The sequence below is a fragment of the Hirundo rustica genome, chromosome 5 (assembly GCF_015227805.2).
Source record: "Hirundo rustica isolate bHirRus1 chromosome 5, bHirRus1.pri.v3, whole genome shotgun sequence".
NCBI lineage: Eukaryota > Metazoa > Chordata > Aves > Passeriformes > Hirundinidae > Hirundo > Hirundo rustica.
In genome coordinates, this window is record NC_053454.1 from 1,472,809 (window position 1) to 1,490,348 (window position 17,540).

Sequence of the window (17,540 nt, forward strand, 5' to 3'; positions counted from 1 at the left end):
GGAACATCAGCAGCGGTGGGGGCTGGACGCGCCCATGAACGAGCGGAGGGGGGGCGTGAGGGGTGTGTGAGTAAGGGGCTGGACTTGGACGAGCCCATTTCTGCCGGAGGGGTGAACAACCGCATTCCCGCTATGTTTACTCCCAGCTAGGGCGGCTGTCCAAGAACTCCCGACCGCACTTCCTCCGAGGCGAGAAAAAACTCGGGATAAATCCTGCGCGGACAGAAAGGCTGGGTGCGGGGGGAGCGGTGCGGGTGTGCCATGTCTTTCCCCCCCCGGGCCGAGTGGTGCGCGCAGCGCGGGGCGGGGCGCAGGGCCGCAGTGGCGGAGCCGCCCCATTCCCCCGGCGCATCGCGGTCGCCATGGCGCTGTGCGGCCGCTCCGCGCTCCTCCCGCCGCCCCCGCGGCACCGACCCCGGCCCCGAGCCCCGGGGCCCTTCGTCAGGTACCGGAGGGGGCAACGGGGAAGGCGAGGAGGGGGGTGACAGCGAGCGGCAGGGCTGCGCTGAAGGGGCTGTGGGGTGGGGAAGGGGTATGCGGGGTGCGGGTCTGTCGGAGGGGATGTGGAGGGTTTTGATGAACTGACATGGAGTTTGGTGTGCGGGAAGCTGAGGTGCTCACAGCTGTGGCGCTGCTGGTGGAGGAAATAGCGTTAAACGCCTGTTTGGGGACGTTGGGGTGTGAGGGATGGGGTGGGGAAAGCTTTGGAGGTATTGGAGCGCGTTGGAATAGAGGGGTTACGGAGAGGTTTTAAGCAATAAGGATGGGGCGTTAAAGGGGTTTGATATGGGGGAAGGTGGGGTGTTCACGGAGCTGACGGTGCTGATTGGGGATAAAATAGGGTTTAACACCTCTTTGCAGGCGTTGGGGTGGGAAGGATAGGGATGCACGGCTTTGCGGGTGGGACAGAAGAGAGGAGCATTGAGGAGAGGTTTGCTGCCGTGCCGGGGCTGAGTTATGGGGTGGGTTGCGCACGGATTTGGGGTCATTAAGGGGTTTTTTTTAGGTCTGGAGCAGCATGTAAAGGGGCTGGGAGCGGGAGGGAAAGGATTGGCCATGATGGGGACAGATAGATTTGGCAGGTGGCTACCGGGAGGGATGTGTTGGTGGCCCTGACAGGACGGCAGACAGGGGCCTGATGTGACCTTGTGGACGGAGGGATTGTCAGAGGCGGAATCCTGTTGAAGGAGGGTGTGTGGGAGGCTGCGGTGGATGAGGAGCAGCAGGACATCAAGGGGGGCTTGGAGCAGGGCTGGTGTGCAAAGAGTGGGCTTGGGGTCGTGTTTCCTTAGGGGCTGAGCCTGGAATTGATTTGGGACGGGGTAGGCGTGAGGCTGTCTTGGCAATAAGGGGGGAAAAAAAAGGCTTGTGAAAGGCAGTAAAAGTGAATTAGGGTACGGATAGTTGAGGTTTGGGAAGGGCTAAGGGATTATTGAGAGGAAGAAGATGCTGTATTTATGTGGGCACCTGCTGCTGTGGGATTTGTGGATACAAAGGTAATAAAATTTCTTGAGCTCTGAAAATATGTTGGGTAGGGCTTCAATGAGAGCTGAGGCGTGGGGACACGTGAGATGGTGACATTGGCTCTGTGGGAACTCAGGTGTCAGCTCAGGTATCCTTAGGATGCCAGAGCTCTGTTTCCTTTTGGAGACTTAAGGTGCACCCAGGTGTATGAGGCTGCAGCCCGTTATCTTAAGGGTTTGAATAGAGGAAACAGCCTCAAGCTGTGCCGGGAGGGTATTGGGAAACATTTCTCTGCTGGAGAGATTGTCCAGCGCTGGAACAGGCTGCCCAGGGCAGTGCTGGAATGGCCAGGTATTTAAAAGGCATTTAAAAGACATTTTTGTGGTGCTTAGGGAAGGGGTTTAATGGTGGCCTTGGCAGTGCTGGGGTAACAGTTGGACTCGGTCTTAGAGAGCTTTTCCAACCAAAATGATTCCATGATTCTGTGTTATGGTACCACAAAGGACAACCCAGGAACTGAAGTGCTTGATGCTTTCAATAGTTACAGCACAATACATGGAAGTATTCACCAGTGGGAAGCCAGATAATCAGGGAAGGGAGACCTTGCACGTGAATCGCAGACAAACGCTTGGCCAAGCTACCTGGGTCTGTGTTTGCTGCAGATTTTCAATTAAAAAACAAACAAACACCAAAACCAAACAGCTTTTTATGTTGAGTACAAGAAGGGAACGAAAGCATTTTCACTTTTTGGACAATTTGCCAGTGAAATGAGGAATTCTGCAGTGAAGGAGAGAGAAATGGAGGTTGTTCTGCTAGCTTGAAACACACGAACACGGCTGTTCTGTGCTGGTTATGTTCCCTCTCTGCTTGCAGTTAGAAATTGAATTGAAAAGAAGACAGAAGAAAAGTGTGACCTTTTCAAATAATTTTTCCACTGAATAAATTAATTTGTTAGAAAGAGCTTAGTATTTCTTTAGAGCCATAAAGTACCTAAAAATTCGTGGTGGGTAACAAAATGCCAAGATGGTAAAAAAAAAAAAATGCTGAAAGAGAAAATGGTTTCCACTCAAGCCTTCCTCTTCCTGAGTGATTTTTGTAATATGAAACCCTGTTTTAGAGTTGTCATGAGAACATTCAGGCTCTGAACATCTGCAAGCTTTTGAGCTCCACTGGGAGATGCAGCCAGCAACTGTAATTTGGTGCATTTGTAGGAGCCATGTCATCTGTTAAATTTTTTTTTTTCCTCCTTAACATTCATTCTTGTGCAGCTCTTTTTAAAATTTTTTTTTATTGTCAGGCCAGATGGAGGCCAGCATTTGCAGTAAATTTCCCAGGCAGTCAGCAGATAGCAGGCAGTTAATAAAAGTAACTTAAAACAAAACAATCCATTACCCTCCTCCCCCTGCCCCCAAGTTCCCAAACAGGAATGGAAAAATTCTTCAGACTATATAAAGACTAGAGAAAGGGCCAGAGATAATTCTTGGAGTTCTTCCACATACTTGAGAGTTTTGGTCTGCTGTGTGGCACCTTGGGAGCTGGCGACCCTCAGCATTGTAACAAGTAAAGAATTGTAAGGGTTTGTAAATAGAAAGAAAAAAATCCCTGAAGTAAGGAGAGGAGTGCTGCCCAAAAAAGGGGAAGTCTTTTTGGGAGGTGATGTCATCTTTCATGTGCCTGTGTTTAGTGGTGAATGAGTGTTTTCCTTGTGAATACAGCCATTTCTGAGCAAAATTCCTGTGAAGTGTTTGTTTTAAATATCTGCATTAGAAAAATGGATGCAGATTTGTTCTGTTTCAGAGCGCTCTTCGCCTGCACAATGTGAATCACCTCTATGTAAAACAGAGTAAGCAAATCCTCATTATTCATTATCCATGCTGGTAACATAATACAGAGGAGTTCTCACCATGTGTTCATGTGGGGAAATGCAAAATGAGTCCTTGGGTTAATTTTTCTGTTGTCTCTTCCTCTGTGCTTAACATTCTCCTGCTCTAAACTGTTCTGTTGCTAATCACGTTGTGGTTAAATATGTGGCTTTTTTTCCCACGAATTAGGTATTTGGGAGCACGGGACCAAAGAGTTATTGTGGTTTCCCAACCAGTTTCTTTTAGGGGACTTGTCTGTGATGAAAGATTAACAGTCTGTGCCCATGTGTTCCCTATGTAATTATGCTGGGGTTTGGGATTTTATAAGAGCACAGTGTAAGTGGATTTTTTTTTTTTTTTTTAAGGAACGTGCTGTATTTTGGCAATGCAAAGAGCTGATTTAACTTGAAGTACAGGAGGGGAAAAAAAGAGAAAAACCTCTGTTCCTTGAATATGGATGGTTTTCTACCACCTTAGGGAAATAAGAATGCTTAGAGTCTGCTGCAATGAAAATTGAGGGGTGTGGAACCATTTGATTGATGGGAATAGAGAGGTAGAAGGGAAATTGGCCAAGGAGAGGAGCAGAGCTATGGCATGGACCTTCAGTTCCCTTTGTGATCATCACAGCATCTCATTTGGAGCTTTGTGGCCACGTGGCTGCAGAGGTTCTGGCCCAGGAATGAGCCCTGAAGGTGAATTTAGTCTTGAGGCACTGAAAATCAACTTCTGATTTCTGCCCAAGAGCCAGGCAGTGCCCTCCTTTTAATCACAGAGTGGGTGATGGTTGAATAATCACCCTCAAGCTGCTGGTCTTTATTACGTTTTCAATTATTGCCGTTTTCTCAGCTGATAATGTTTTTGGAAGAGAATAGCTGATGCTCTCTGTATGGTGCTGCAAGAGAAGAAAATTGAAATACAGACGTGGCTTTTGTAAATCTGCCTGATAAGGAGAGAGAGATCGTCAAGGCTGAGGGTCTGACTGGTGTGTAAGTGATGGGCAGCCCATCTCTTGATAAATATCCTCAAAAAGTTTGTGATTGTGCAGGATGACATCAGGCAGTTGCAGATGTTTAGTAAGGAAAGATTCAGGCTTGTTCCTATGTGCTTTGAGGTCTCTGGATGACAGAATTGAATACTCCTGTCCACTTAAGGTCAAGGTTTGGTCCTGACAATGCATACAGAGTTAAAATTTATATATCTATGCCCAATTTTTTCTCACTGTTCCTAAAAAATTACTTGGTCTCCTATTTATACTCAAGATCCCTATGCTCACTGTAGAGAAATTCGCAATATAGCTGGAAAATTGACATATATTTTAGGGTGAGTGGATGTTGTCTTTTACGAGTACCAAGCAGCGAAAGAGTTATTTTGAAATCAGTGAAATTCTGAGAGTCTTTAGCTCAGTCTGACTTCTGGTGTCTGTTTTCACAGCTACAAGAACGTGGGGACAGTGTCAGACTGTGGGAAATCCAGGAAAATCCTGGAATACTCAACAGAAACAGACAATGTTTCTGATGGAAATCGTGAGGTCAACAAAAGACCCAAGAAATATAAACTTGATTCTTCGGGGCTTAGAGTGGAAACAGATGTTTACAACAACGAGTTAACAAGAAGTGTGACTTGGTGGAAAAAAAACCACTCAAAACCCACTGTGATTTACCATTCTATTTTATTTATTTAAGGTAAACCGGGCAGTTAATGGTAAACCCATTGACTTCAGTAGGCAGCACGAACCTATTGGAGTCATTCCCTGCTAATGTGAGGATTCTCCCTGGTTTGCCAGGGGATATCTCCGATTTTCCCTGCCATCCAGCCAACCTCGGCCACGTGCGGGTTTTTTTTTTTAGGGCTGCCAAGCCTTTGTGGGGGAGGAGCGAAACATCTGCCAAGATGATGCGAAGCGCACGGAAAGCAGCGAAATCCCAGCCTTTGTGGGCTGAGTTGGGTGTTAAGCGCAGTTGCAGCCCTGCCAGGGATCCAGCAGGATTTGGGAATCCACCGGGAATCGGGCAGGGATCATCTGATCCTCAGTTCTGGATCTCCACGCCGAGAAAAGGCAGCTGGCACGCAGCTTCAATCCAGCCAGCAAAAGCAGGGAGGGATGCGGGGAGTTGCGGGGGGGGGGGAAAAAAAGCACCGCATTGTGGGAAAAGAAACGAGATCGAAATGGAAATTCAGGCACCGCGTGGCTTTCTTGAGGAAATGCATTTGTTCTTTGTGATTGAGAAAGGCACAAGTTGTTAATATTCCCTTTATTTGCCAACAGACGTGCCTTGCAGCGCCGTGTCTGTTACCAAGCTGTGACAGGCTGGCTGTTGTAAAGCGAGGTGCTTTGCATAATTAGTGTGAAGACGTGAACAGATGAGCACTAATTCTTAGAAGTTAATGATTGTCAATTATCTCCCCCCCCTCCTTTTTTTTTTTTTTTTTTTTCCTGGATCTAGTCCAAGATTAGCGGAATATCAAGTACCTCAAGGTATAGTTCCTTAATTGGCCCAAGCACACGTTATTGCCACATGTCACCCCAAAACGTGGCTTTGCCTTTTGACCTGCCTTCATCAGCAGTCAGGTCAGCTTGCTGCTTGTTTGAAAGAGTTGTTTTCTTTTTAATTCCTGGGCTGGAGGCTGTTTGGATCCATAAGCTGATCCGACCTGACACATGGCTTCAAGATCGTTAGTGCAGACAGAAAGGCGGCGAGAAGGGCGAGACTGTCCCTTGCAGCACCGGGAGATTTTATCCTGCCTTAAACCGACAGAGAAATCCCAGCTTCTGCCTAAAAGTGATGCAAAAATTCCCACTTCACCTATTTCAACTTCTTATCCTCTTCAGAAGTTGTGTCATAGGTAGATAAGTAGCTTCCAGCTCTTGCCTTGCCCAAATCTCATTGAAATCCAGCATTTTGGAGCTTCCTTAGGGCTGTGTTTCCAAATACACCTATTTTTAATTTTTTTTCAGCAGCAGGTTACTGTAGGCTTAGCCGTGGTTATGTAGATGGTGGATCCAGAGCCACAACTTCCAGGGAAGCCTCCCAAGGCCCCACAGGTTTGCGTGGAGCTTGTTGTTTCCGTTTGGATTTGGGTTGCTGGGGTAAAATGAAAAGGAGTGAAAAAGTCAGTGCTGGTTTTGGAGATGGGAAAAGTCATGGATTTTTGTTCCCAGGACAGTCTCTTTGTTTTTGTCAGATGACTGTTTAATGTGAAATCCAAGAAAATGCCTTTATTTTCCCCCCCTTGGACTTTATACACAGTTTAGCCTGTATTGTTTAAAAGCGTGTTGTAAGAATTCTAATTATTCTCTTCCCTATTTCTGAATGGCATCTTTCTTCAGGCACACAAGTCTTCTGTGTTTAGTGTCAGCCTTTGAATGTAATGATTTATCCACACTTGAAATGACGTTGAAAATTTTTCAGTGAAGGAGCTTTCTCAAAGAATTCTCTCATAGAAACCTCTTCTTAAATAAGGCAAAGAAAAATATCCTGCTGGAGGTCTGTTTAATATTAAGAATGAAATAAATATCTTTATTGGACTTAGTTTCTTATTGTGAAATAATGAACATATAATTAGCTCTGTGCTTTCATATTTTATGTCAGGACACACAGCACTGACATCCAGATTTACCTGGCAAAAACATTCTAGCAGCTTAATCTGAGATCTTTAGATATTTCTAAGGGCTGCACCAAAGTTATCATTTATTTGAAAAATAATGAAAGTAATTCTAGGAGAGTAAAATTCCTAACCTGAAAACTTAAAGAAGGAAAGAAATTCCCAACCTGTGAGGTCTCTCGTCCCCCAGTTCTTCTTCCCCTTTTCTACCCAGCACTTGAACTGATCAGAAAATACTTTCCCAGAACTCAAGAAGATAAAAACCCCATTTGTTTTCCTTTGCTCTGCTCTGTTCTTCTTGCACAGGCTCATAACACCACTTCTTTTAAATGGTAAATGTGTTTTATTGGGTCACTTTTTTGTGGAGGCCTTTGAAATGAAAATTTAAAGATCTTAGGAGTAGCTTACCTTTATGTTTTTTAACAAATGGAAGAATCTTTCCTCGTGAGTTTCTATTCTTGTTCTTTGTCAAATTGAGTTCTAACCAGTTTTCTGTGTGTGATCAGTACAGGGGTGGAAGAAAATGGTGGCAAGCACAAGGTGTTTATTCCTGCTGTGTTCATAATGCACAAGAGGTTTAAAAAATGTTACACAGTCCTTAAAAACCTGATTTTGGCTGGAGAATTAAATTTGCCTGCAGAGTTGACCACGAGTAGCACAAGGATTATTGAGTCTTGTTTCTGAGGAGCTGAAGGAAAAATCTCCTTCTTGTGCCCTCAGCATTTTTTCTGTTGACTGCTTCTTTCCTCACTTTGAGCAGGAACAGGAGCATGCATCCTCTGATATGGAAAACGTTTTATTAAAAGTCACTCTGGGAGCTGCTTGCTGTGTCAGTGCACAAGTCCTTGGACATGCTTTTTCTCCCAGTCCTTCCAATTTGTCCTTCAGATCCTCTCAGGAATCATGAAAACAATTCCTTTGCAGGCAGGTCAAGAAGTATTTTGAGAAGGATTTCACTTACGGACAGCTTTGTACAAAAAGTAGCTTCCATATTTTTTTTTTTTTTTTTTTGTTCACAGAGGCTCCAGCAATCCTGGAGCTGCTCCTCAAATAACTGTGGGCTTGTGCAACTTGTGTTGCTGTTTCCATACCAACAAATGAAATAAGTCCAGTTTGTGCCCACAGTGAAGAGTCTGGGGATTTTTTTCTGCTCTCTATCTTGTGATTTGGGAAGTATAAAAATACGAGCTCTGAATAGCGCGTAGTGAATCATCTGTCTCCCAGCTGCTCTGGGCTCCTGTTTAATGATGGGATAAAATTTTTCCAGAATAAGATACAAAACCTCAATTTTGTATAGCTGTGAGATTCAGGTTAAGGTGAGGTTTGAAAGAATGAATAATTAATAGTTGCTTAAATGTGCAGCATCAAGTTCAGTGTGGTTTTCATGGATTTCCTGGCATCACCCACATGGGCAAATATCTGATAGTACCTGATGAGGTCTTTGCTGTCATCAGTGGCTTTAATTTCTTTTTCCATATCTGAGACTGGATCAAAATATCCATCCATCCATCCATCTGAAATAAAATAAATTGAGTTGTTCCAGGTAAAAAGAATAATTGAGGGATTCAGAACTGGAACGTGTGACATAAAAAGGAGAAAAATTAATGCTGGAGACTGCAGTGACTTTGTGCTTCCCCATGAAAATATCTCCAAATGAAGTGTTTGTCCTTTATCACTGATGTTTCAATTTCATTTAGATGTGCCATAATGGAAACCTTTTGTGTTCATTCTCTTTCAGAGAAAGTAGAGCACAATAATTGTAGTATTGCTGAAAAGGCCTATTTGCTTTTTTACTTGGCTAAAGTAATGCTGAAAATAGAAATATTTGACCTTACTTCATTGTTTGCTTGAATTGCTCATAATTTTAGCTCTGTTTGACTGTTTCTGTGAGGCATTTGTTTCCTGGAGCTGAACAGCTCATAGTTCTATAAACAAGTCTATAAACAAGAAATCCCATTCAGTAATATCAACATTGAAAATTCTTGCCTTTTATCTGTATTTAAACAAACTCACAGAATGTTGCCTGGAAGCACAAATTGTGTTGCTCTCTGTGTGGCTGTTGTAGCTGAAAGATGCATATCGGGCAACTCAATTAAAATTTATATAATAAACTATTCGCTTTGATTATAAAAATATCTGGCTGTTGCAGACGGAATTTTTGCCTGGTTTAAAGATAAATATTGGATAGTTGAATTAAAATTTATGTAATAAACTATTCATTTTTATGGTAAAAAAATTCTCAGCAAGACTTGGCATTGTTTCATTTCTCTTTAATGTTTGAATTGATGATCTTGGAGATCAACCTTAAAGATTCTCCTGATGGTGCTGGAGGTGACAAAACTGTTTTCCAAACTCCTGTTAGGATGTGGGTGCTCCTGTGGTCCCTTCTGATGTTATTTTCCTTTTTGTTTCTTTGGTAGAAAAGGGAATTTCTGCTGACCTGGTGAGAGCAAACCCAAGCAGCAATTTTGGCCAGGTTGGGTGGAAGGAACAGTTATAAGTTCCTGTCTTCTCTCAGTGATGTGGACTTCATCTTTCAGTGGGCAAAAATAATCAGGAATGGTTTGATTTAAGGTCCATGTCTCAAGGAAAAAAATCCCCAAATTGAAGCGTGTCCATTTACTTTCTGTAATAAAGAAAACAAAGCTGGGTCAGCTCTTCAGCCTCCCGGTTTGACATTTCACAACAGTGACCTTGAGGACAAATTCTCTTTCTTTTGCAGCTGCAGCCGCCTCCGAAACATTCAGAGCATCCTGACACAGAGCAGCAAATCTCAGCCTGATGGAATCCTCTGCATTTTAGGTTAGTATTACATTTTTTGTTGTCATTGTACTGATAAAGATACCACGAGTTTCAGAAAGAAGAAAATCTCCTCCTTCCTGCTCCGAGCCCCAGCCTGGTTTCTCAGTGAATGAACAGCTGATCCACTCTCTTCTCCCTAAACAATTCTTCAACCTATTTACTAATTTTGGGCAAAGAATTTTCAAGAGTGGCCTAAGAAACCCGGGAAGCAGTTAGGGGTTAAATGTTGGCACTTCAACAGCGTGTGGTTTCAGAGCTTTATTTCTTCTGGGATTGGGAGAAAAGGGCAGCAGGAAATAAAGGTGCATGTGCAAGTGTGCTGTGGGCAGATAACAAGGGTTTTGTGCTGCTTTAATACCATTTCATTGACTCTTGTTTCATATTATATAATCAGTGTCAAGATATTAAAGGCAAAATGCAGATATTATGATTGAAAACTTGAGAAAAGGATTGAAGAGCGATTGTTTAAATAATATGTTGCAGTTAAGGAGAAGAAGTCTGATGAAGCCCTAAAGAAACCCTGTGTAGGAAGTGATACCACAGTCTGGTTTTTAGGGTTTTATTCTATTTTTTAATGATGTAGCAAGAGAACTTAAAGCTCATTTACTGGACCACAAAATTTAATTTATAAATATATATATAAGCTTGTTCTCTTTTAGTCAGTGCTAACTGTACAACATGACCCTTCCTACCCTACGTTCTCTGGGGTAAGAGGTTAAGTCTCTGGCTGAGTAGTAACTGTACAGCCAGAATCTCTGTGAGGTCACTGTGTCAGCCTTCCAGTGAAACTTAATCATACAGGATAAACTCCTTGGGTTTTGCCTTTGCTGCTGATTTAATTTCATAAAACACGTTAACTGATGACGCTGCGGTATTTCTTAATTATTGTTAACTCTGAGACTGCAGAATGTCCCAGGTAAAGAGCAGGCATTGAAAAGATGGCCCAGCTTTAAGGAAAGCAAAGGAACTGCTTTGTGTAATCCTCAGTGTTGTGTGGAGGATTTAATTCTATCCATAAGAACATACCTCTTAATAAACAAGCACTTGTGGTATGGAAATATAGGAGGTGTGTTTTGTTGAGAGACTCGTGCTTTGCCCTGATCCTCAGCACCCACAATGGGGCTCTTGTCTGCTCTGCCCTGGCTCCTGTAGCCTGCAGAATTTCTGGCATAACTTCCATTAAACAGGCATGTCACTGTTATAAATGCTTTAAATCTGTCATCAAATACAATCTTCAGATGACAAAAAACATGTAGTTTTACATCCTGAGTCCTCTTGAGTTGTGTAGAAAGTGGATACACTCACAACTATGTTTTTTTACAGTCAGGGCATGTTCTGTTTCACTTGGCTGCTTTTAATGGCCTGGAGTTAATGCACTTCCCTCACCTGAACTTTAGTTTCGTACTGAGTTGTGAGATAAAAACAGAATAAACTTCCACAGCTTTGCTTTAAGTTCATTAATATTTGTACTGCAATTAAACCCAGCATTGTGAGATCCCAGAGAGAGATGAGAACTGACCCACTGTTGATACAAGTATTTAAATGTAGTTACAGCTGATTTTTTTAAAAAAAGAATCCTCTAATCTGATTTTGAAGGGGTTGCATGGTAACATTCCTGCATTCTTTACTGGGGAGAAAAGGCCTCACAACTGACACGAGAAAGGAATTTGGAGGTTGGCATGTCTAACAGTCTTTAAGAACCTGTAGTGACTCAGCTGAATGTGTTGCTGTTCAAACTGGTCTACTTAAATTATACTGTAAACTATTTCTTGTGATAGTGGTGTTTCTTGACATCTTCCCTTTCAGCAGAGGTTTTTCAGCTCGTGGTTCAGTTGCTCTGATTTCTGAGGATGTGCATTTAGTGTGAGTAGGGTGTGTCTGTAACTGCACTTGGAGCTGCTCTGATTGTGGATCAAACTCTTTCACCATTCAGCTTAGCTGAGCTGAGTTTGTGCAAGTATTGATATTTATTTTCTGTTCTCCTTAAAGAGTGTGAAGATACTTTCAAAGCTGTTCCAGTAAATTTATTTTTTACCTTAGTTCTGTTCACATATTGCTACTTTTTAAAGATTTTCTCCATTATAGCCATCCTACACAGAGCTCTCCTTGCTGGAGTTTCTCCCGCATTCTAACAACATTTAATACATTGCACTGATTGTTTATCCCTTTCCAAACAGAGACTATTTTAAGGATTATCCTGCCAGCAGTTCCAGAATTGTGTGTTGGTTTTGGGCCAGTATCTAAAGGTGATGTGTCCATTCACTCCAGGCTCGCCTTCGTGCATTTTGCATCACTGCTGGCGCTGTTCGGTATCTTGCACCCACTTCATCTTAGCGAGCAGACAGATTTTTTTTTTGCCCCCCCTCCCGGATTTGACCAGAATGTTTTCTGCCGATTTAGCAAACTGAATGAGGAGAAGGAGCAGGAACGGCTCCTCGGGGCTCAGACTGACTCATTGTGTGCCCACACCCCGGCGATGAGTTGGGAACAGGCGGGGGAGTTACCAAACTCCCAGCTCAGCTGGAGACAGGCGTCGGGGTTTCCTAATTAATGGTCTTGCCCATTGTTCTGAGGAGGACTCCTGATAATGCTCTCTGGGGTATCTTATCTTGGTCATTGTTTCATTTCCTGTTTGTTTTCTGCTAACTATATCTGTTCCTTTAACTCCATATGTTTCTGTAGAATAGCACCAAAGCCTCACTGTGAAAGCTTCTGTCTAGACAGGGTACTTGAAAGACCCAAGTAAACCACAAATCCCAAATATTCTGCCGAATTCATGGTTTTATGTTAAACAAATGCCTTTCCTGTGTGTCTGTCCGTGCTCTGCAAGCAATAATTCACCCATGTCCAGTTACAAGAGTTAAATTTGTCAGCTGTCTCCATTTAACATCTTTTTGTTTTCCCCTCCTTCTGTCATTAACTGAGAAAGCAGGCCTTTGGAGTTCGGCTTGGAAGATCTTCCCTGCTCGAAGCTGCTGCACCCAGATAAAATCTCAAACTCTTCAAGTGATGGCGACATCATAACTGGGTTTTTTTCTTTAAATGAGGGCAGTTTGTCAGTTTTTTTCTGATCTTCCCCAAGTTAGAATCACAGAATGGTTTGGATTGGAAAGGACCTTAAAGGTTATGTAGTTCCAACTCTGTGCCATGGGCAGGGACACCTTCCACTATCCCACATTGCTCCAAGCCCTGTCCAGCCTAGTCTTGGACACTTCCAGGGATCCAGGAGCAGCCACAGCTTCTCTGGGCACCCTGTGCCAGGGCTCAGCACCCTCACAGGGAAGGATTTCTTCCCAATATCCCATCCATCCCTGCCCTCTGGTACTGGGAAGCCATTCCCCATTGTTCTGTCACTCCGTGCTCTTGTCCCAAGTCCCTCTCCAGCTCTCCTGGAGCCCCTTTAGGCACTGGAAGAGGCTCTGAGGTGTTTCTGGAGCCTTCTCTTTTCTGGGCTGGACATTCCCAGGTCTCTCAACCTGTCTGTGCCCGATTATTGCTCCTCTGAGCCTTGAGAAGATGCCTGTTAGGCAGGTAATTGGTGAAACAGATTATCTTCAGGACGTTGTATGTCCTCACTTCCCAGCGCTGTAGCTGATTCCAAGGAGACTGATTGCATTTAAAGGGAGTTCCCTAAAACAATGGGACAGCTTCTTCCTGAAAGAAGAACTTGTTTGTAACTAAAAATCCCACCTAGTCACGAGGGCTTTGGCAGCAATATTTGTATTTTGAGTCCCAGGGAGTTCCAGATTACATCGTTGTGCCTGCTTTCATGGGGCTGAAAATGTAACTAAAATAGAGGGACCACGTATGACTGAGATGTCAGAAGCAGCAGGAGGTTGAGGATTCAAAGATTATGGCAGGAAAGAAAATCTGAGGGCAGAGAAAGCTAGGACAGATGTGAGGGAGCTTTCCACCAAATATCAGATACCTTGGAATACAGGCGAGCTACCCAAAGTCACTGAGCAAACAAAGAGTTTATTAAGATGTGAGATTCAGTAGCAGACACATCATCTGCTTAGCACTTTAAAGCTGAAGCATAACATGAAGGAGCATAAATAGGAGAACCTGATGTTTGTTCCAATTTTTGCCAAGTTCAGGTGACTCTTGGCTGGTTTGGTTTCCTATTCAAGTCCTGAGACTCAGATGTTCAGGCTGTGTTATTACATTATCAATGTCCTGATCTCTCCTTTAGCAACAAATCCTAATTTGTTGGCAGCCATTCCACTGTATCCTAATGTAACAAATCCTAATTTGTTGGCAGCCATTCCTCTGAATCCTAATATAACTTGGTAGGAAAACTTGCCATTAAGAGGAATTTTTTTTTTTTAAGTCGAGGCTGGTGACCTCTGTGAAATGTGGATGGCAAGGATGATGCTTTATGTGCAGTTGTGGTTGTTTGAGAAAACTGGATTTATTGCAGTAGAATTATGACTGTGACTGTCATCCAGAGAGATGAAATGAAAATTGTTTCTAAATCTGTGGCCTCGTTCCTCACTTCTTGTATTTATCTTCTTTCTCTTCATGCTCCAGATCTTCAGTTTTTTAAATTTAATTTTCCCAAGGACCAGGAAAGGTTTCCTTGGAAGCTCTTTGTGATCCATGTGTTTTGTCAGAACATCTTTTTGCAATTTGTCAGAAGTCTGCAGTGGCTCTCTGGTGACTCAGGGATTGCTCTATAGCACTGATAAGATAATGTTTAATCATGTATTCTCTAAAGCAGGAGATTTGGGTCACGGGATTAGTTCGTTAGGAAGCTTCAATCAAGAACGTATTAATTAGAATGCATCCTGCATCCAGACAGATGTTTGAATTACTAGAAAAAATACGGAATTTTAGATGCAGAGCACTGCAGAAAACAAGACGTATAAATTTTTTGAGGAATACTCGTGGATTTAGGTTGAAAGGGGGATGTCAGCATGTGATCTTGCAAAAACTCCTTTTTCCCCACCCTGTTCTCTCAGTGTGTTCAGTTGAGTAGTTAAGTTCATATTCCTGCTTTAAAGTTTAATAAATTGGGGAACAAAACAAACTTTTCAGCTGTGCAGTGTTAGGACACACAAGAATTCCCCTGTGGTTTTGCTTTTGCAGGGATTGACAGTCGATACAACGAAGGGTGCAGGGAGCTGGCAAATTATCTGCTCTTTGGTTTGTACAACCAGAACAACAACGACTTTGAAAGGACAGGCTTTCCTGAGGAAGTTCTGGATGGTGAGTAATGTTCTCAACATTTTTACCTGCTCTGGATGGAAGATGAAGAGGAGAAGGGACATAGGGAAAAAAAAAGTTCATTAAGTCTCAAGTTGTCTTCATAGATCTGTCTCAAGATACATGAAGTCTCAAATGTCTTCTAAGAAGGTATTTTCAGTATATGCCTGAAAATATCTTCTTAGAAACACTGCAGAACTCATTTTTAAACATGGAAAGATAGATTTCATACATTTTGTGCTCCACAATTTATCTCAAATGTTGTAAACTTACACAATTATGGTCCATCAGTTCAGTCAACGTCTCTTTGTACATGTTATTAATCATTGTGTGATCACACCTCTGCACTTGTAAAGTGCTTGAGCTCTTTTTTACTCCACCACATTAACTCACCTTTGTCATACTTGGAGCGTGGCCAGTCCCTGTGATCACAGCTTGTTTTTCCCTTATTTGCATGAAACTTTTGGATATCTCCCCCGTAGGCTGTGGTGTTGATAGTTTTTAGTTGAAGCAGCTCTGATGTAATGTCAGGCAAGAGCAGCTGGAGTTGAGAGTTCTGGAAGTGCTCTGGGAAGACTCATCCTGACCCTCTTGGCTGCACAAAGGACTGGCTGATGCAAGTTCTGTGCAAGACTTGGGAATAACCCCCCCAGTTGTCTGGAACAGAAACAAGTGCTCTTGTACTTGGAACTGTCTGTGGCTGCCAACTGCTTCTTCTGCTTGTTTAAAAGAAATCAGGAATTGCACTGCACTCAAATAGATGAACAGTTTTCTTTTTTAATGAGGTGCTTGATAGAAAAAATGTTTTGTGTTCAGTTTCTCTTGTGTGTGGAGTCCTGATGCTGGGCTATTTGTTCTGCTTGTTGCAGATATAATCATATTAATAAAACCTGACAGTGTTCATCTGTACTGCAACCCTGTGAATTACAATCATCTTTTGCCCTATGTGGCACACTGGAGGAACTTGCATTTCCACTGTCTGACAGAAAATGAGGTAAGTGAAAAATGAATGCAGGCAAGATTTGCTAATGAACTTGTTAATGAACTGATCCTTAAAGTGAAACTTTTAAAAGCATTCTTTCCAGAAACCCCTTTTCTCTTTCCTCCTCAGCAGGGGAGTGATATGTGTGTGTATCTGGGTATTAATCATTTGCTAAAGTGTGCAGGAAGAATATGTTCTCAATACTTTCATTTCTTGGAGCGTGAAGACAAATTGCTCCTCTCTCTCACTAATTGCTTTTGTTTTGACCTGAGTCAGTGATCTTTTAATGAGGGAAAAAATGTGGGCTGTGAAAAATGCAAAATGTGAATCAAGTATCACAGTCAATGCTGAGATTTCCCACATCAGTCTTGTTTGCTGCTAAAGCAATGTTTGCATTGGTTGCCAATAGTTCTAGAATATTAGAAAATTTGGCGTAGTAAGTCCTTTCAAATCAAGAAACTTCATTATGTATTTTCATTTTAACTATTTAATCTTTCTATCAAGAACTATTAACCTCACTTCCACAACATCCTGTGACTGATGTGAGTTTCATCTTGAACTTAAATGTCAAAGTATTCTAGAAAAAGTCTGTTTATTGTTGTGAAGTATTTTTAGAGGAATAAAATATGAAAATACTCTTTGTCTGGGTGTTGAATAAGAACCTTTTTATTCCAGTGGAGACTGGAAATGCTTCTTCCTATGCTGAGTTCTGTGTAGTTCCTTTTCTAAGTTAAAATTATACTGAATTCTGCAGGGAGTGGGTTTGGAGCCTGTGATGGTGAGTGAAGCCAGTGGAAAAATGAATGGGAAAGTCAGGGAGAGAAACCTTTTATTCCCTTGAGTTTCCAGCTTGGAAGTGATGGGGCTTATAATAGACTGATTGTGTTTTTATGTGTCTGGTTGATAGTTTAGATTACAGAATTAGGAAATAATTCAGATTACAAGGGACCTCTGGATCTCATCTTGTCCAACCTCCTGTTCCAGGGGTGAGATCAGATCAGGTTACTCAAGGTCTTTCTGCAGCTGGATGTTGAAAACATCCAAAGATGATGGCTGCAGAACCTCAGCTGGCTGCCTGCTCCATGTTCTCACTGTCCTCCTAGTGAAAAAGTGTTTCCTTTTGTCAAACCCAAACCACGACTTCTGGTCATGACCACTGTGGAGAACCTGACTTCACCACCTCAGTAATTTTTTGGTGGGTTTGAGGTGCAGATATTGAGCGAGCCTGGATCTCTCCTTCTGGGACAAGTGCTGCATCCCACTGATTGTGGTGGCCCTTCACTGATCTTGCTCCAGTTCATAAATACCTTGTCCATGGATCCCAAAACTCGTGGACACAATTCCAGGAGTGCAGCAGAGAGGGATAATACTTGTTAGGATAGAACAGCTGTGCTCCAGGTTAAAACATGCCCCAGCAAAACCTAAAGCCTGGCTTCACAAAGCTTTTCTGTTGCCAAAATCCCTGCTGGAAGGGCAAATCTGATGCTGGGAGAACACGTGCACTTTGGAATCGGGAACAGAGGAGTTCTTAGCACAGGGTTGCCAGTGCAACTGCAATCCCAGCTATTGAATTTTAAGCTTCATCTGCTTATGGGCTTTGATATGATTTATTGTGGTAAGCA

The 17,540-nt window shown here is 42.8% G+C and overlaps 1 protein-coding gene across 1 annotated transcript in view; it reads left to right on the forward strand.

The window, feature by feature from the left end:
• The first annotated feature begins 356 nt into the window (after positions 1-356).
• Positions 357-17,540, forward strand: part of DNAAF9 (dynein axonemal assembly factor 9) — a 68,045-nt gene continuing 50,861 nt past the window's right edge. The window contains exons 1-4 of the mRNA XM_040065571.2: positions 357-445; positions 9,652-9,731; positions 14,820-14,939; positions 15,806-15,930. Of these exons, the coding sequence (XP_039921505.1) occupies positions 363-445; positions 9,652-9,731; positions 14,820-14,939; positions 15,806-15,930 (408 nt within the window). The 5' untranslated portion in view covers positions 357-362. The remainder of the gene's footprint in view (positions 446-9,651; positions 9,732-14,819; positions 14,940-15,805; positions 15,931-17,540) is intronic.